Source organism: Pipistrellus hanaki (assembly GCF_964339955.1).
Source record: "Pipistrellus hanaki genome assembly, chromosome: 2".
In the NCBI taxonomy this organism is placed as follows: domain Eukaryota; kingdom Metazoa; phylum Chordata; class Mammalia; order Chiroptera; family Vespertilionidae; genus Pipistrellus; species Pipistrellus hanaki.
Genome location: NC_140504.1, coordinates 179,023,463 through 179,042,715, shown reverse-complemented (window position 1 = coordinate 179,042,715; position 19,253 = coordinate 179,023,463). Strand labels below are relative to the sequence as shown.

Sequence of the window (19,253 nt, the reverse complement as noted above, 5' to 3'; positions counted from 1 at the left end):
GCCCTCGGGCTCAGCTGATAAGAATTAAAAGAATGTCCAAGTGCCTTCTCAGGTGGCTCTCTACATCTCACCCTTTTTTACTAATTAAAATAAAATTTAAACAATAATAGGGCTCTAAAATTAAAAACAATTGCAAACAATGCCAATACAAAAGCTAAATTACATACATGTTATTTTCAAAACTTGAATGTCAAGAGCAAAACTCTGGCTATTAAATAATAACAACAATGCCAATGCGAAACAACAAAATGAGAAATCAGAATTATGGACATATTAATATTTTTAGTTACTAAATGAGTCTCTTTTGTTGCTGGTGTAGATTTACTCAGAGTCCTTGGACTTGCTGCACAAGACTTTGCAGAAGACTGGAAGCTAACAGATGCTATCATGAGCAGGAACATGATTAAAGAAGTAGCTTCCACTTCAGTCTTTAATTTCTTCAGATGACTCCATGTTGGCACCTCAGTCCCTTGCTTAGCTTTCAGTTTTGTTCTCCCACTTTGCTGTCCTCTGGGCAACTCTCAGACCTTTTGGGTGAAGGGACATAGGAGCTTCTCTGAGTCCATTGTAATGACGAACATAACACTCTGGCACCTGAATTGGCTGCATTGCTCCTTCTTTCCTTTAATTTTGAACCCAGGATTCGACCCCACAACACTCTGGGCCTGGCTGCTCCAGGCCTGGCTGCTGCTGCTCCGGGCCTGGCTGCTCCAAGCCTGCCATTCTTCCATTTCTCCAACTGATCACATTTTAAGAGCCCCATCGGTCCCTCATTGCTCTTATTATCATGTTAATTGTTGACTATTAACTACCCAGTACCTCCTAGCTTTAATTTTTAAATTGTTGTGGGAGCGGCAGACCAGTTGCTCACCTATGCCGCCACCTTGGTTTCTCTCCCTGATTTTTTTTTTTTTAGATAGAGAGTTAGAAACATCGATGAGAGAGAAACACCTACCAGCTGCCTCCTGCACACCAATGTACATGCCCTTGACTGGAATCAAACCTGGGACCCTTCAGTTCACAGACCGACGCTCTATCCACTGAGCCAAACTGGTTTCAGCTGAAATTTCTAATGAAGCAAAAAATAAATTCAGTTTTAATTTATTTCTTGTATTTTGCCTTGAGAGACCCTAAAGTAAATCAGTATCAAGTAAAGATATGACTCTCATTGAATTGGTAACAGTGCAGAATGCCCATCTAGGAAGTATCTGTTGCTTTTTCAACTTATACACATTAAAAAATAGATCAAGTTTAAACAGATTGGCTGTTGCTGTGAGAAAAAAAAAAAAAAAAAACCTCGTTTGTAAAACTCATTCAGCCTAATCTAACAGTTTTTGCGTTCAAAGTCTTTATAAAGGCAATTATATCTCAGCACAGGAGCTGCCCCCTGGTGGTCAGTGTGCTTCCACAGGGTGAATGCCGCTCGGCCAGAAACTGGCTCATGGCTGGCCACTGCAGCAGCGGTGGCAGCGCTAAGGATGTCCCCTGAGAGTTCCCGGGCTGCCAGAGGGATACCTGACTGCCAGCTTAGGCCTGATCCCCTGGGGAGTGGGCCTAAGGCTGGCAGGTGGACATCCCCCGAGGGATCCCGGACTGCGAGAGGGCACAGGCCAGGCTGAGGGGGACACACACACGGAGTGCACGAATTTTCGTGCACCAGGCCTCTAGTAGAAAATAATGTAGTAATTGATTGGTGTTATTAGCCGAAGGTCACCAAAAGGGGGAAAAAAAAAAATATATATATATATATATATATATATATATATATATATATATTTTTTTTTTTTTTTTTTTTTTTTTTTTTTTTACAGAGAGGAAGGGAGAGGGATAGAGAGTTAGAAACATCAATGAGAGAGAAACATGGATCTGCTGCCTCCTACACGCCCCCACTGTGGATGCGCCTGCAACCAAGATACATGTATATGCCCCTGATTGGACCCTTCAGTCCACAGGCCGACGATCTATCCACTGAGCCAGACTGGTTAGGGCACCCAAAAGGGGAGTTTTTATCTATGTGCCATGGTTCAATTCAATTGTACAAATTCACTGAATGGACTTTAGCATAATTTATTATTTTTTTCAGTTAAGTGGTTGTTTAAAATACATTGTGTTCACTATTTCTTTTTTCTTTCTTTCTTTCTTTCTTTTTTTTTTTTTTTTAGGAGTATTGTCAAGCCCAACAGTCCCAAACTAAGGAGAATGAACAGAAAATAAGCACTATATTTACAGACAGTGGTAATGGAATTATTTAAATCAATCCTATTTATTCTGACTAATATGATAGCCAATTATTCTTTTTTAGAATGTCATTGAATAGTGCATTGTTTTGAGTTATAAATCCAGAAGTAGCTTCTAAAATAAAATGAAAGAAAAAGCAAACTTCATTTAATGTAAATACTGAATATTTTCTTTCCTGTTTGGTGTTTATAGCTTCACAGACAACTACAGGCATTCAGCCTTCTCTGACATCATCTGGAATGAATAAAATGCTTCCTTCGCTTTCAACCACCGCCATTCAGGTTTCCTGTTCGGGTTGTAAGAAAGTTCTTCTGAAGGGGCAAACTGCTTATCAGAGAAAAGGATCTACTCAGCTTTTCTGCTCCACACTGTGTATCACTGAATACGTTTCATCTGGCAGTTCATCAGCTCTTCCCAAGAGAACTTGTGCAAACTGCTCAAGGTATATAATTCTAAATTAGCCCCTTTTGACTTCTCTACCAGGATCTTGGTCAGAGTTTTTGCTGTAGTTTTCTACATTGTCATTTTTTCTGAAAAAAATATCACCTTGGTTTAGGGGAAAGTTGCTTCTGTTTTCAGTTTCTTTAATAGAGTTTTTAGAAATCTTTTTAGCCCTAGCCAGTTTTGCTCAGTGGATAGAGTGTCTGCCTGTGTACAGAAGGGTCCTGGGTTCAATTCCGGTCAAGGGCACATGGCTGGGTTGCAGATTCTATCCCAAGTAGGGGTTATACAGGATGCAGCCAATCAATGATTTTCAATTTTGATGTTTCTATCTCTCCCTTTTTCTTCCTCTCTAAAATCAATAAAAAAATATTTTAAATATATATATTTTTGTTGTTTATTGATAGATTTGCAGAATTTTAAATGTGATTTCTGTTTCTCTTTAACTTTATTTTATTTATTTTTTATTTATTATTATTTTTTAATATATTTTATTGATTTTATACAGAGAGGAAGGGAGAGAGATAGAGAGTTAGAAACATGGATGAGAGAGAGTCATCGATCAGCTGCCTCTTGCACACCCCCTACTGGGGATATGCCCGCAACCAAGGTACATGCCCTTGACCGGAATCTAACCCGGGACCCTTCAGTCCCCAAGCCGACGCTCTATCCATTGAGCCAAACCGGTCCTGGCTCTCTTTAACTTTAAACAGTGTGACTTCCAAAGCTTTTATTGAATGCCCATTTTATTTTATTTAACTGTGTAGGGAGCAACCTTTCAAAAAAAAATTAGTCATATAACAGTTATTTTGGATCTTCCAAGGTATAAATGAAGTTATTTCATTTTCTTGAAAAGTTGAATAGCCATATATAAACATAGATGGATGGTTATAATCTTTTCAAGATTTCTGTGAGTTATTGTGTTGGTCTTGGTTGTTTACTTTTTAAAATATGTAAATATTATTGATTTTTTTTTTTACAGAGAGGAAGGGAGAGGGATAGAGAATTAGAAAAATCAATGCAGAGAAACATCAATCAGCTGCCTCCTGCACACACCTCCACTGGGGATATTCCTGCAGCCGAGGTACATGCCCTTGACCGGAATCGAATCTGGGACCCTTCAGTCTGTAGGCTGATGCTCTATCCACTGAGCCAAACCAGTTAGGGCAGTTGTTTACTTTTTTACATTTGTAAGTCATTTCTGATACGGAGGAAGAAAGTAGTAGTCATTTTATAATGAATTCATAAAAAATGTCCAGAACTTTGAACTCTGCCCTGAGATGTATAAAGCATTAGTGCATTAAGAGTCCTACCTAGCTGAAACCAGTTTGGTACAGTGGATAGAGCGTCGGTCTGCGGACTGAAAGGTTGGGGTTCGATTCCGATCAAGGGAATGTACCTTGGTTGTGGGCACATCCCCGGTAGGGAGTGTGCAGGAGGCAGCTGATCGATGATTCTCTCTCATTGATGTTTCTAACTCTCTATCCCTCTCTCTTCCTCTCTGTAAAAAAATCAATAAAATATATTTAAAAATAAGAGTCCTATCTACCGTGTTTCCCCGAAAATAAGACATCCTCCGAAAATAAGACCTAGTGCATGGAAAGATAAGACATCCCCTGAAAATAAGACCTAGCACAACTTTGGGAGAAAAAATTAATATAAGACATTGTCTTAGTTTTGGGGAAACAGGGTAGTATAATTTTGGTTTGTTAATACTTATTAAATAATAATGCTAAGTTTTGAATGTCTTTGTTTCAGAACACAAATTCCTTTCAAATGATATCTCATTTGGGAATCAGATTGCCATAATTTGAATCATCTTTTTTTAAAAATATTTTTAAAATTAATTTTTACTTATTTTATATTTTAAAAAATATTTTTTTATTGATTTCAGAGAGGGAAAGAGAGAAAGAAACATCAATAATGAGAGAGAATCATTGATCAACTGCCTCCTGCATATCCCACACTGGAAATTGAGCCCACAACCTGGGCGTGTGCCCTGACCAAGAATTCAAATGTGACCTCCTGGTTCATAGGTCGAACGCTCAACCCTGAGGCATGCCAGCTGGGCACTGTCGAGGTTTTATAGCAATGATTTTTAATCTGTTTTTAGTTAATAAAATTTTTAATATATTTCATGAATAAGATGAAAAATGGCTTTGAAGATGACATTTTAAATCATATTAGATGACCTTTTTTTTGAAAGCTATGTATTTAAAAAGTATCATTTCTGTCCTTTAGTATCCCAGTTGGAACCAACCAGAGATCCTGAGAGCAATCAAAATAGGCCCATATACTAAGGTTGAACACATATTTGTAGGAAAGTTGCTCAGATCTATGCTGAGTTTGTTTAAGCTAATTTTAGGCACTTGTAACAAAATCCCTTTGAGTTTTTATTTATAAGGCTTTAGTAGGTTAGAAGCAGCAATCTAATATACTAACAATATAAGCCAGTAAGCATTTTCTGAGTTCCATGCTTCTGTCAATGCAATATCTTCTGCCTCTCTTCCCATCTGGGTAATTTTGTGTCTTAAAGATCTGCCTCAAATATCTTTTTTTTTTTTTAAATATATTGTATTGACTTTTTTACAGAGAGGAAGATAGAGGGATAGAGAGTTAGAAATATGGATGAGAGAGAATCATCGATCAGCTGCCTCTTGCGCCACCCCTACTGGGGATGTGCCCACAACCAAGGGACATGCCCTTGACTGGAATCAGACCTGGGACCTTTCAGTCTGCAGGCCGAAGTTCTATCAACTGAGCCAAACCGGTCTCGGCAGCCTCAAATATCTTTACCTTTTATCTATTCCCACACTATTCCTTCCACTTTTACTCTAATCCACCCACCCAGATTTATTGTTCCACGGTCTGTTTTTATAGTGTTCACAACTCCCAAAATATTGATCATAAAATTAATGTTTTAAAGAATTGATACTGCCCAGTTTAGATAATGAGCTATATATATATATATATATATATATATATATATATATATGTTATTGATTTCAGAGAGGAAGGAAGAGGAAGAGAGAGATAGAAACATCAATGATGAGTGAATCATCAGGCACCCAACCTGGGTGTGTGTCATGACCTGGAATCTATTTGTGTGACCTCCTGGTTCATGGGTCAATGCTCAACCCCTGAGCTACACAGGCCAGGCTACAATGAACTTCTTAACATTAGCAACTAGATTACAGTCATCTTTATATCCTCATCATGTAAACACTGCCTGGCACCAGTAGATCCTAGAATTTTTGTCATGAAGTACCAGGATAACACAACTCAGACTGCATTTAGAGCTGCTATGTTTTAAACTAATAAAATGATTGATGATGTGATAATGAAATGAACATGTTATTTTTGGTATCATCTGATTAAAGGGCTAGAAAAATCATGCATAATACACTAAAACTTTGTAAATGTTGATCTGTTAAAATAGTGTTGATTTTAAGAGTATTTAATCTTTGGGGGGGATAAGGACACATATGTGATAACTTAATCAATAAAGAAAAATAAGTATTTAACCTGAAAAACTATTATACTGAAATATTGATATTCTGAAGGTTCTAGGTAGCCAGGTATGTTGGTCATTTCCGGTAGTGGCAGTTCTCAAATTTTCTGCTCTCCAGGCCCCTTTACACTCATGAAAATTACTGAAGACCCAAAGAGTTTTAGTTTTAGGTAGGTCATATCTACCAATAATACTGTGTTAGAAGTTAAAACTGAGGAATTTAAAAACTTGACTGATTTATTTATTTATTTTATTTTTTTTTAATATATTTTATTGATTTTGTACAGAGAGGAAGGGAGAGAGAGAGAGAGTTAGAAACATTGATGAGAGAGAGTCATCGATCAGCCGCCTCCTGCACACCCCCTCCTGGGGATATGCCCACATCCAAGGTACATGCCTTTGACCGGAATCGAACCCGGGACCTTCCAGTTCCCAAGCCGACGCTCTATCCATTGAGCCAAACCGGTTTCGGCCAAAACTTGACTGATTTAAAGTAATAAACTCAGTGCATGTTCACATGAATATCATGAAAAACAGCCTTTTTAAAAATATTTGTGAGAAGAAAAATTTAGTGGGCATTGTTTTTATCAGTTTTACTTTAATGGCAGGCTGGGTTTTCATATCTGCTTCTGTATCCAGTTTCTTGCAAAAATTGTTTTGGCAGAAGTCTAAAGAAATCTGGCCTTACAAAATGTGTAATTGGAAAAGGGAGGAGTGTTCTACTAGTGTTTAGATCATTGTGGATGCTCTTCTTTGAAAGAACATCAGAAGACAAGTGGTAGGTTTTTAAAGGTTGATTGTAATATGTAATCTGAAACCATATCAATGAAGGTTTTGTACTGCTAAATTAAAACTCATGGGTCTATTTTGTACTTAGGTTATTTTCCCCATAAATGATTTCTGTTATGTGAAATCATTGGAAAATACTGGTTCAGTGAGTTATGCATATGTTGGTATATTTCATTATGCAATATTTTTAAAATCACTTTTTTTAAAAATCACTAATCTCATCAAGAATGTCTAAATAATGGGGAGCGATTAAGCTGGAAGTAGCAGATACAAGTTTTCAAAAATTCTTATTTTCCGTGAAGCTCAAATTTTACCATTGGCAATGAATACTGCCAGTTGTTTTCTTTGAAGTAACAGTCTTACCTAATTCATTTTTGTGAAAAAGTATCTGCCAGGTATCCACTTCTGGGTAATAGTTGTTCTTTCAAGTAAAAATATGTTTCATAGAAAAAGTGGCTAACCTTAGTTACAAATCTTAACATTCCCACACATGGTTTTCCTTGAAACAACCATCATTCTTAAGTGCACATGGACAATTCTTTATGCCTCTATCCTATTCTACCACACAAAAAAGATGTGATGTACTCAAGGATCGAGTTTAATAAAGTGAGTAATTTTTACAGCAAAAGCTTGGCAGTGTACTAGTATGGGTACAGTTTGGTGCTACTACCTTGATTTATGATAAGGTTCTGGCAGTTTTACCCAGCACTGCTTCCCCCCCCCCTTCCAACTTATCAAGGTGAAATTCACATAACAAAAAACATTGCAGTAACATTCGTACATTGACAGTGTCGGACAACTACCACCTCTAATCTAGTTCTAAAACATTTCTGTCACTCCAAAGTAAAATGCTTCATTTAGTTTCTCCACGTTTCCTTCTCCTGTCCCCTCAGCCCCTGGCAACCACCAGCCTGTGTTCTATGTGTTTATCTATTCTGGATATTTCATATAAATGAAATCCTACAGGTGATCTTTTGTTCCTGGCTTTTTTCCCCTTAGCATGTTTTTGAGCTTCATCCATGTTGTAGCATGTGTATCAGTACTTCATTCTTTTTTATAGCTGAATAATACTCCACTGCATGAATATACCACAATTTCTTTATCCCTTCATTCATTGATAAACATTTAGGCTGTTTTAACTATTGTGAATAGTGCTATTATGAATATGCATGTACATGTTCTTTTTTAAGTACCTGTTTTCAATTCTTTGGGTATAAACCTAGGAGTAGAATTAAAGGAGCCTACCATTGCTTTTCAGATATACAGTGAAAAAGGCAAATAACATCTTTTTAAAAATATATATATTTCTTTATTGATTCAGAGTGGAAGGGAGAGGGAGAGAGAGAGAGAAACATCAGTGATAAGAGAGAATCATTGATTGGCTGCCTCATGCACAGCCCGTCCTGGGGATCAAGCCCACAAGCCTGCAACCCGGTCATGTGCCCTTGACCAGAATCGAACCTAGGACCCTTCAGTCTGCAGACCAACACTCTATCCATTGAGCCAAACCGGCTAGGGCAGCAAATAACATCTTAATGTGGAAATAGTTTTGATTTTGTGGATTCCCTCAAAGCATCTGGGGATCCCCAGGGATTTACAGACCATACTTTGAAATCTTCTGTCCTGCCAAAACCAGTTTGTCTCAGTGGATAGAGCATCGACCTGTGGACTGAAGGGCCCCGGGTTCGATTCCGGTCAAGGGCATGTACCTTGGTTGCAGGCACATCCCCAATGGGGGGCATGCAGGAGGCAGATGATCGATGACTCTCATCAATGTTTCTAATTCTCTGTCTCTCTTCCTTCCTCTCTGTAAAAAAATCAATAAAGTATATTTTAATTTTTTTAAAAATATATTTTATTGATTTTTACAGAGAGGAAGGGAGAGAGACAGAGAGCTAGAAACGTCGATGAGAGAGAAACATCGACCAGCTGCCTCTTGCATACCCCCTACTGGGGATGTGCCCGCAACCAACGTACATGCCCCTCACCGGAATCGAACCCGGGACCCTTCAGTCCGCAGACCAACGCTCTACCACTGAGCCAAACTGGTTTCGGCAATAAAGTATATTTTAAAAAGAAAGAAAGAAATCTTCTGTCCTATAGATTTCAAAGTTGGTCAGGTATGAATATGTGATATCACTTATTATTACTAGCACCTGCTAACACAGGTTAGGTAATCCTTAAAACTGCACTGACAGATGTGTTTTATAATCCCTACTTTATAGATGAGTAAATAACATGTAGGTAATAAAAATGACCTATAAGTAAAAGAACTAGATACTAAATTTGGGTTTTCTTACATCAAGGCTGATGTTGTTACTATTTCACAGTTCTACAGGTAAATGAAACAATAAAGGAGAAGGTTGTTTGAGGGAGTGATTTAGCTTATAGAGAGAAATTATACTTATGGTAAAACTGTTTAATGATGCCCTATTCTTCAGGTAAATGAAACAATAAGAGATGCCCTAGTAGCTGATTTGGCTCAGGGATTAAAGAATCAGCCTGAGGACTGAAGGGTCCCAGGTTCAATTCTGGTCAAGGGCACATGCCTGGGTTGTGGGCTTTATACCCAGTAGGGGGCATGCAGGAGGCAGCTGATCAATGATTCTCTCTCATTGATGTTTCTCTATCTCTCTTTCTCTCTCATTATCCTTTCTTCTTTGAAATCAATAAAAATATATTTTTTAAAAACAATAAGGGAAAAGGTTGTTTGAAGGAGTGATTTACCTTATAGAGAGAAATTATAATTATGACAAAACTGTATAATGATACCCTTATTATTTATTTTCAGAGACATTTTAAATCTAAAGGATGTCATCAGTGTCCAGCCAAAAGATACTACCTTTAGCAAAAATTTTTGCAGCCAATCTTGTCTAAGAAAACTATCTGTTAAGCTATATACTGAGAGAATTTCAGCCAAATGCAGCATGTGTCAGAAGACTACTCTCGTAAGTTGCAGTTTTTTTTAATCTTTAGGGACTCTGATTAATCTGCTTAAATACTAGAATTTTTACTGAATCTTTTTTTGTTTTTACCCTAGATTCAGTATGAAGTAGAATATCAGAATGTGAAACATATGCTTTGCAGTAATGCCTGTTTTTCAAAGTTTCACTCTGCTAACAACCTCATCATAAACTGTTGTGAGAACTGTGGAGTTTACTGTTACACTAGTTCTGATCTGTTCCATATACTTCAGGTGGAAGGACAGTCCCATTACTTAAACAGTTCAAAGAATATTACAGCATGCCAGCAGGTATGAATAAAGGTCTGTTGCTTAAAGGGAGGACCACTCCATTTGAACTTGACTGCATAGGACTCAGTGAAAAATTGAAGACTAAGTCCCTTCTGTTAGTTGGCTTGTGAATGGTTTCACTTTAGGAAAATGTGGGGGTAATAGATTTTAATGCCATTGGGAACAGTTTCAGTTGGTAAAATGGAGATGAAATAAAAGATTTCTGATAGTTCCTTCTTGTATAATAATTCATGATAAGTGATAGGTGGAGATTTTCCTAAAGAATCTCAGGTGGTCATCTTACCTTGAGGAAAGGCAACAGATGGAAGCTCATTTATAAACTACAAATAAAGTTAACACAGATCACAGTAATCAACTGGTAAGACTCAGCTACAAAAGTGTTTTTGTTTTTAGTTCCATGTATTTTTTATTTTATTTTATTGATTTTTTTACAGAGAGGAAGAGAGAGGGATAGAGAGTTAGAAACATCGATGAAAGAGAATCATCGATCAGCTGCCTTTTGCACACCCCCTACTGGGGATGTGCCCGCAACCAAGGTACATGCCCTTGACTGGAATCAAAACCCGGGACCTTTCAGTCCACAGGCTGACGCTCTATCCACTGAACCAAACCAGTTTTGGCTCCATGTATTTTTTTAAAAATATGTTTTTATTGATTTCAGAGAGGAAAGGAAAACGAGAGAGAGATAGAAACATCAATGATGAGAGAGAATCGCCCTCCTCTAGGGATTAAGCCTGCAACCTGAGCATTTGCCCTTGACCAGAATCGGACCTTTTAGTCCATAGGCAAACACTCTATCCACTGAGCCAAACCGTTTAGGGCCCATGTGTTTCTTTACACCTAAGCAAGGCTAAGGTGAATCTAGAATGTCATGCTTTTTCTGAGTGAATCATAGGAGGAAATAAACCAATGAGAAATACCCCTCTACTGTTGATAGGAGAGTCTTGAATGGGTGGTCTGAGCAAAGAAGCTTTGGTAGACTCGATGAACACAGCCTGAGCCCCTTTCATGACGTGGGATTATCACATATCTTGTTTATATGATGCTTTGAGACCCAACTCTATCCTTATAAATTCTTTCTTTAAAAAAGTTATTGAAGATGGGAATCTTAACAAACCACAATTCAAATAGGTCATTTGTGAGCCACATCTTTTTAATTTTTTAAATATATTTTTATTGATTTCAGAGAGGGAGAGAGATAGAAACATCAATGGTGAGAGATAATCATTGACTGCCTTCTGCACACCCCACATTGGGGATCGAGCATGCAACCTGGGCATGTGCCCTTGACCCAGAATCAAACCTGGGGCCTTTCAGTCTGCAGGCTGACGCTCTATCCACTGAGCCAAACCAGCTAGGGTGAGCCACATCTTTTTAAAATTGATTTTGGAAAGGAAGGGAAAGAGGGAGGGAGGGAGGAAGGAAGGGGGGGGGGGGGAGAGAGAGAGAGAGAGAGAGAGAGAGAGAGAGAGAGAAACATCAGTAATGTGAGAGAATCATTGATCAGCTGCCTCCTACTCACCCCTATGGGGGTTGAGTCCACAACCTGGACATGTACCCTTGACAGGAATTGTACCTGGGACCCTTCAGTCTATAGGTTATGCTCTGTCCACTGAGACAAACCAGCTAGGGCAAGCCACATCTTTTTTTTTTTTTTTTTTAACATATTTTATTGATTTTTTACAGAGAGGAAGAGAGAGGGATAGAGAGTTAGAAACATCGATGAGAGAGAATCATCGATCAGCTGCCTCTTGCACACCCCCCACTGGGGATGTGCCCGCAACCAGGTACATGCCCTTGCCCGGAATTGAACCCAGGACCTTTCAGTCCGCAGGCCGACGCTCTATCCACTGAGCCAAACCGGTCCCGGCACACATCTTTTTTTTTTTATGTAGACTGTCCACACCAGAGAATATAATGTCTTGGGAACAGAAATGGGACAATGAAAAGTCATGGAAATCTTCCAAAGGCAAGAAATGCCATTCCTTATTTTCCTTCCTTATCCCTCACACTTAATAAATAAACCTTGTCCTAGTTTTAAGAACCTATATTGAGCACTTATTTATTCAACCTATGTGATGGGGCAGGGCTGATTTGTGTAGAGGAGTTGAAAAGCACTACCTAGCCCTGCCACTGTGGCTCAGTGGGGGCAATTGAGCCTGCAGGGGAGCAGTTAGGTGTCGATCAGGCTGGCAGGGGAGTGGTTAAGGGGTAATTAGGCTGGCAGGCAGAAGCAGTTAGGGGCAGGCAGGCAGGCAGGCAGGCAGGCAAGTGGTTGGGAGCCAGAGTCCCGGGTTGTGAGAGGGATGTTCCACAGGGATTGGGCCTAACCTGGCAGTCTGACATCCCCTGAGGGGTCCCAGATTGGAGTATTGGAGCGGTGTGCAGGCTGGGCTGAGGGACAATCCCCCCCCCCCCCCCGCCCCAGTGCACGAATTTTGTGCACTGAGCCTCTAGTATTATTATAAACTAGAAGCCCGATGCACGAAGATTCATGCTAGAATGGGCTTTCCTTTCCCTGGCTGCCAGCATCATCTTTCCAATATGCCCCAGCCCCTTTCCACTCAGGCCCCAGAGCCACCTCTTTCCATTCCATTTCCTCCTTCTCATGCTGGTAGAGGCCCTGAGAGACCAGGGATAGAGCAGAACGCCTGTGTTCCAACCCTGTCACTCAGCAGCTGAGTATGCAAATTAACCACCATTTGTTGGGTTAATTTACATATCACTCCTCATGGGCTAGTGGTGTAGCAGAGGTACAATCAATTTACATGTTTCTCTATTATTAGGTAAGATATTAGCTTTCCCATAAGAATAATTAATTATAAATTATACTACTACTAGTGGCCCAGTGCACGGATTCATGCACATTGAAAGGAAATTAGTGAGAAGAAATATTTTAATATCACTATTTGCCCTTTGTCTATAATAAAAGTGTTAAACAAATTCACCATGGACAATGACAGATCCAAACACACGCATGCGATTGGTGCCAGCCAGAGCTTTATATGTATTGTGCATGCATGAGTCAACTTAGCTTTTTTTTTTTTTTTTTTTTTTTTAATGGTAGACACTGCAAGGAAACCAGAGCGCTGGAGAACTTCATTTTATTTTATTTTTTAAATATATTTTATTGATTTTTTACAGACAGGAAGAGAGAGGAATAGAGTTAGAAACATCGATGAGAGACATCGATCAGCTGCCTCTTGCACACCCCCTACTGGGGTTGTGCCCGCAACCAAGAACATGCCCTTGAATGGAATCGAACCTGGGACCCATGAGTCCACAGGCTGACACTTTATCCACTGAGCCAAACCGGCTAGGGCTCAGCTTAGCTTTTTATATATATATAGAATAAACTTGCTTAATTAGACCTGCTTTCTGATTTAGCTAAACTTTTTCCAGCCCAGAGAAGCACCCCAACTTCTCTTCAGGTCACTGTCAGCAGCACAGCAGTAAATATCAACACAAAGCAGGTTTATTGTAGATCACGCAGGGAGAACAAAGGGTAAAACATTTAACTGCAGCAGTGTTTGTATTCTGCACAGTGAGAAAACCTGAAGTCATTTTCAAGGTCCACCATTTCTTATTTCTTTTCAGTCAGATCAAGTTTCTAAGCTTCCTAAATCTCCATTTTTCAGCTAATGAAAATAAACTAGGATTCTACTGAGTCTCCTATCTATCTACTCCAGGATGCTGTGAGGATCAAATGAGATGAGGCACGGGAAAACACTTCATAGACATTTGGTTAAAGTGTGAAATGTTTGCTATAAAGCAAGTCATGTTCCTGGGCTGAAGAAACTGCAAGGAGGCTAGTTGCTAGGGAGAGGAAGCTGGGTGTTGCTACATGACATCATTACCGGGCGATCACAGCCACTGTTTCGGGCTGAGCTGGGCTGTGGGCTGCATTTTGCACCATGGGTTCTCAGCAGCGTCAGCTGCAATTTGATGGGGTGTCACTCCAGGGTAGTGGTTGGGCCTGTGTCCCACTTGGGGGAAGTTGAGTTTTGCTTTATGGGCACCAGGTTTGTGGTGCCGTTTTTCTGTGTGCACAGGCAGATCTTGCATTGAGCATCTGCCCCTGGTGGTCAATGCAAGTGATAGCAACCAGTGGGACACTGCATATTACCCTGTTTCCCCGAAAATAAGACAGTGTCTTATATTAATTTTTTCTCCCAAAGTTGTGCTAGGTCTTATTTTCAGGGGATGTCTTATCTTTCCATGCACTAGGTCTTATTTTCGGAGGATGTCTTATTTTCGGGGAAACACGGTAGACTTTTATAGATAGGTAGGTAGGTAGGTAGGTAGGTAGGTAGGTAGATAGATGGTTAATGTTAAATACCAGTGGATTTTTAGGGGTTTCTCAAAATACAATCATACTAATCCTGTATAATAAATTGGTAATATGCAAATTGGCCCTCATGGCCTCACAAGATGGCTGCCTACGACCAGGCCAGCAGGGGAGTAGTGAGGGACGACCAAATGACTGACAAGCAGGCTGTGTGGGGCGACCAGGCTGGCAGGTGGAGCAGTTGGGGGTGATCAGGCTGGCCCGGGGTGGGGGGGACAATTGGGGGTGATTAGGCGGGGGGGGGCAGTTATGGGTGATTAGGCTGGAAGAGGGCAGGAAGGGGCAACTAGGCCAGCAGGGGGGGGCAGTGAAGGGCAACCAGGCTGGAAGAAACAGTGAGGGGCAATCAGACCAGCAGAGGGGGACAGTAAGGGGTGACCAGGCCCATGAGGGGGACAGTTAGGAGTGAGCAGGCCAATAGGGAAAAGGCAGTTGGGGGTGACCTGGCTGGCAGCAGGGACAGTTAGGGGTGACCAGGCCAGCAGAGGGTGCAGTTAGGGGTGATCAGGCTGTCACACAGAAGCATTGAGGGGCAATCAGGCCAGCAGGGTGGGGGCAGTGAGAGTCGACCAGGCAGGCAGGTGAGCAATTAGGAGCCAGCGATCCAGGATTGTGAGAGGATTGTCCAACTGCCAGTTTAGGCCCAATCCCTGGGGTGGGGCCTAAACTGGCAGTTGGACATCCCCCCAAGGGTTCCAGATTGGAGAGGGTGCAGGCTGGGCTGAGGGGACCCCCCCTTCCCCATGCATGAATTTCATGCACTGGGCTTCTAATAAAGGATAAAAATACAAATTTTCAAAATTATACTCTGCTTTTTGTTTCATTGTTTCTTTGCCAATATTCTTTCACAGAAAAAAAAAATTGTATAAGGTATTTTAATTTGTCTTTGTACTTTGTGCCCACAAAAGCAGTTTGTTTCATCATTGTCATCTGTGTTAACTTCTTAAATTCATGAATGATGGTTCCTGCTTCACTAGAAAGAACACTAGTAGGTGATGAACCTCACAGTTTCCGTCCTTTTCCTTTGCACACGTACTGCTTATTGAACACACTTTATTCTATACCTCTTACTGCTTCAATGCTTTCTTTGAATATGCTTGAAATTTGTACCATGTAAGTTGGCCTAGAAAAAGTGACTTCCCACAACATTTTGTAAAGTGTGTTAAGACCTTTTCTAGCTCCTCCTTAAACACCAATAGGTTTTCCTGAATTGATGCTCAAACAGGTTTTGAGGGAAAAGCTACAGTTATAAGGCTTATTTTTTATTCATATGAAAAAAGTATTCATAAAATTGGCTTTGATTGCCTGGGATGGTGAACATCTTCTATGAACACTTTTTTCATTGCTTGCACATGCATTATAATTGCTATTAATATAATATATCAGACAAAAAAAATACAAGTAGTTATCTAATAGATTGACCAATTTCCTTCATTTCAATTATTGTAACTCGTGATGCCTTTTCTGGTCTTTAATAAGGTAAAAATGTGGCTTCACTGTCATTAATTTGTAGAGCAGTGGTATTGGGTAAATTTTTGATAGTATGTTAAAAATTTGTCATATACCAGGAATATATTATTTTAATCTCTAACAGAAACCAGCCCGAACACTTACATCTGGTCTTTGCAAATCATTGAAGCCCTCCGATGAAATGATTGAGATTACCAACGACCTGGGGAAGACAGAGCTTTTCTGCTCTGTTAGTTGTTTTTCTGCGTACGGTAAAGCTAAGCTGGAATCTTCTACAGGTAATGTTTGATTAATAAACAGGTTTAGTAATTACTGAAGCATATTACTGCTTCATTTAATTTATAACCTTGATTCATTTCCAAATTAGATTTAAAATTCAGAACCATTCAAAGCTTGTTGCAAAGAAATGCTTTCCAGTATTTTTGTATAAAAGGAAGACTACTTCACCAACATAGATTTAATATTTGTAAAGATGGTTATGTTAGAATAGAATCCTATACTTAGCACTGCTTTGTAAAAAGAAGCCTATTAAAATTTCCACATGAAAGTACAGCCAGTTGGAACTACTTTGAACTTCACTAAGAGAAAAGCACAGATAATTCAGGGCCAACTATGTAATACCATCAAAGAGCCACATATAGTGCCATTGGTGCTATTTACATAGTCAGTGGAGTGAATGATGCTCCTGGGAATTGTACATCTTGCAAAATGGCTTATTGAAATCTCTGCAATACTAGCTTAGCCCTAGTCAGTTTTGCTCAGTGGATAGATCATTGGCCTGCAGACCAAAGGGCCCCAGGTTCGATTCCAGTCAAGGACATGTACCTTGGTTGCAGGCTCCTCCCCAGTCCATGCCCTGGTCAGGGTGCATACAGGAGGGAACCAGTTGATGTGTTTCTCTCACATCCGATGTTTGTGTCTTTCCCTCTCCTGTTCTCCCTAAAAATCAATGGGAAAATATCCTCAGATGAGGATTTTTTTTTTTAAAGTGAGAATTAAAAAATACTAGCTTGGATAGCAACCCAGCTCCATTCGTATTGATGTTTGTGAATCCTAGAAGAGTTAAAAGTAATACCCATTAGTAAATTCTGAAGGAGTCTCTGTTATTTTTTTTTTTCTTCCCTTTTTTAAAATACATTTTTAATTGATTTCAGATAGGGAGAAGAGAGAGATACAAACATCAATGAAAAGCGAGAATCATTGATTGGCTGCCTCCTGCGTGGCTCCAAGGAATGAACCTACAACCTGGGCATGTGCCCTTGACCAGAATCAAACCTGGGATCCTTCAAAATGCAGGCCAATGCTCTAACCACTGAGAAAACTGGTTAGGGCATTTTTTAATTATTATTTTTTTTAATCCTCACCCAAGGATATTTTTCCATTAATTTTTAGAGAGAGTGGAAGGGAGGAAGTGGCAAAAGAGAGAAACATCGATGTGAGAGAGACACTTCGATTGGTTGCCTCCCGCACGAACCTGACCAGGGATGGAGCCTGCAACCGAGGTACATGTCCTTCGGCCAGAATTAAACCCGGGACCTCCGGTCCATGGGACGATGCTCTATCCACTGATCCAAACTAATTAGGTCTCTTTTGTTCTTCATGTGTAACTGTACAGAAAAAAATTGCTTTGAAATTCCAAACAAATAGTATAAAGACTGAGGAATTGTTTGCAAAGGTAAAAGAGATAAAATGATAGGAAATGTAAATTATTGTTTTAATGTTATTGATATTATCCTAAAGAGCCTGGCTATCCCTAAGCCCTACTAAAAATTATCCCAGTACACAGCAGTACCTAAAGCTATTAGATATTTGCATTGTTATTTGAAATACTTGTTATTAAACGATGCTAATTGGTTCTGCCTGGTTTATAAGAAACCTTCCTATTTTTATCAGTAAACGTTTCCATGGTGCACGACACTTCAGCAGAGCTCCCATCTCCAGAGAAGCACCTTTCTCCGAGGAAAGATACAACTCCAGTTATAAGCAACATCATGTCATTGGCAGATACTCACGCTGCCCTGCCCATCATGAACTCTGATATCTTACAAGGTAAAAGTTGATGTGCTGTTTGACATAATATAGTTTTGCCCTGCTTGATGAGTCTTTCTATATTCCAAGTTTTCTTTGTGTTGCCTGATATGAAAGAAGCAATTATTGTTTATGATGCTGTTTTATAGATTATGAAATAAGATCTTGAATTTATGCTTTAACAGGTACAGTTTCTTCAGTAAGAGGAAATGTCCTATTGGATGTAAGTTGTTGGGGGTTTTTTTTGGCTACTGTCTTTTCTTAAGCTTTTTAAATCATTTTGTGTGTGTGTGTGTGTGTGTGTGTGTGTGTGTCTGAGCATTTTAATTCCTATTTTGATCCAAGAGCTCAAAAAAGTAGAGAAATAAACACATTTTGGTATTTATATTCAGTTTCCCAAATCTCAAATTTGAATTTATTTATGTTATTAACAAATTATTAATAAGAATATTTAAAGAGAAGTATTAACTCAGCAGAGTGGTTTAAGGTGGAGGCTCTAGCCCCAGAATAAAGAGAAGTATTCTTTATATATATATATATATATATATATATATATATATATATATATATATATATATATATTTTTTTTTTTAATATATTTTATTGATTTTTTTTTTTACAGAGAGGAGGAGAGAGGGATAGAGAGCTAAAAACGTCGATGAGAGAGAAACATCGACCAGCTGCCTCTTGCACACCCCCTACCGGGGATGTGCCCGCAACCAATGTACATGCCCTTGACCGGAATCGAACCTGGGACCTTACAGTCCGCAGACCGACACTCTACCACTGAGCCAAACCGGTTTCGGCTCTTTTTAAATATATTTATTGATTTCAGACAGGGGGAGGGAGAGGGAGAGAGAGAAAGAAACAACCATGATGAGAGAAAATCATGGATAGGCTGCCTCCTGCACACCCCCTGCTATGGATCGAGCCCACAACCCAGGCATGTGTCCTTGACTGGGAATCAAACCTGGGACCCTTCAGTCCGCAGGCCAAAGCTCTATTTACTGAGCCAAGCCCGCTGGGGCAAAGGGAAGTATTCCTTTTTTTTTTTTTTTTTAATATATTTTATTGATTTTTTACAGAGAGGAAGAGAGAGAGAGAGAGCTAGAAACGTCGATGAGAGAGAAACATCGACCAGCTGCCTCTTGCACACCCCCTTACCGGGGATGTGC

The 19,253-nt window shown here is 39.6% G+C and overlaps 1 protein-coding gene across 8 annotated transcripts in view; it reads left to right on the top strand.

Moving 5' to 3' along the window:
• ZMYM1 (zinc finger MYM-type containing 1) overlaps positions 1-19,253 on the top strand; it is a 29,557-nt gene that overhangs the window by 6,869 nt on the left and 3,435 nt on the right. For 4 of the 8 annotated variants that reach the window (XM_084871993.1, XM_084871988.1, XM_084871989.1 and 1 more), the window contains 7 exons: positions 2,163-2,235; positions 2,431-2,680; positions 9,771-9,927; positions 10,020-10,232; positions 16,175-16,328; positions 17,944-18,099; positions 18,264-18,301. In XM_084871993.1, the coding sequence (XP_084728119.1) occupies positions 2,478-2,680; positions 9,771-9,927; positions 10,020-10,232; positions 16,175-16,328; positions 17,944-18,099; positions 18,264-18,301 (921 nt within the window). In that variant the 5' untranslated portion in view covers positions 2,163-2,235; positions 2,431-2,477. The remainder of the gene's footprint in view (positions 1-2,162; positions 2,236-2,430; positions 2,681-9,770; positions 9,928-10,019; positions 10,233-16,174; positions 16,329-17,943; positions 18,100-18,263; positions 18,302-19,253) is intronic. The other 4 variants (XM_084871994.1, XM_084871992.1, XM_084871995.1 and 1 more) reach the window with 2 other exon arrangements.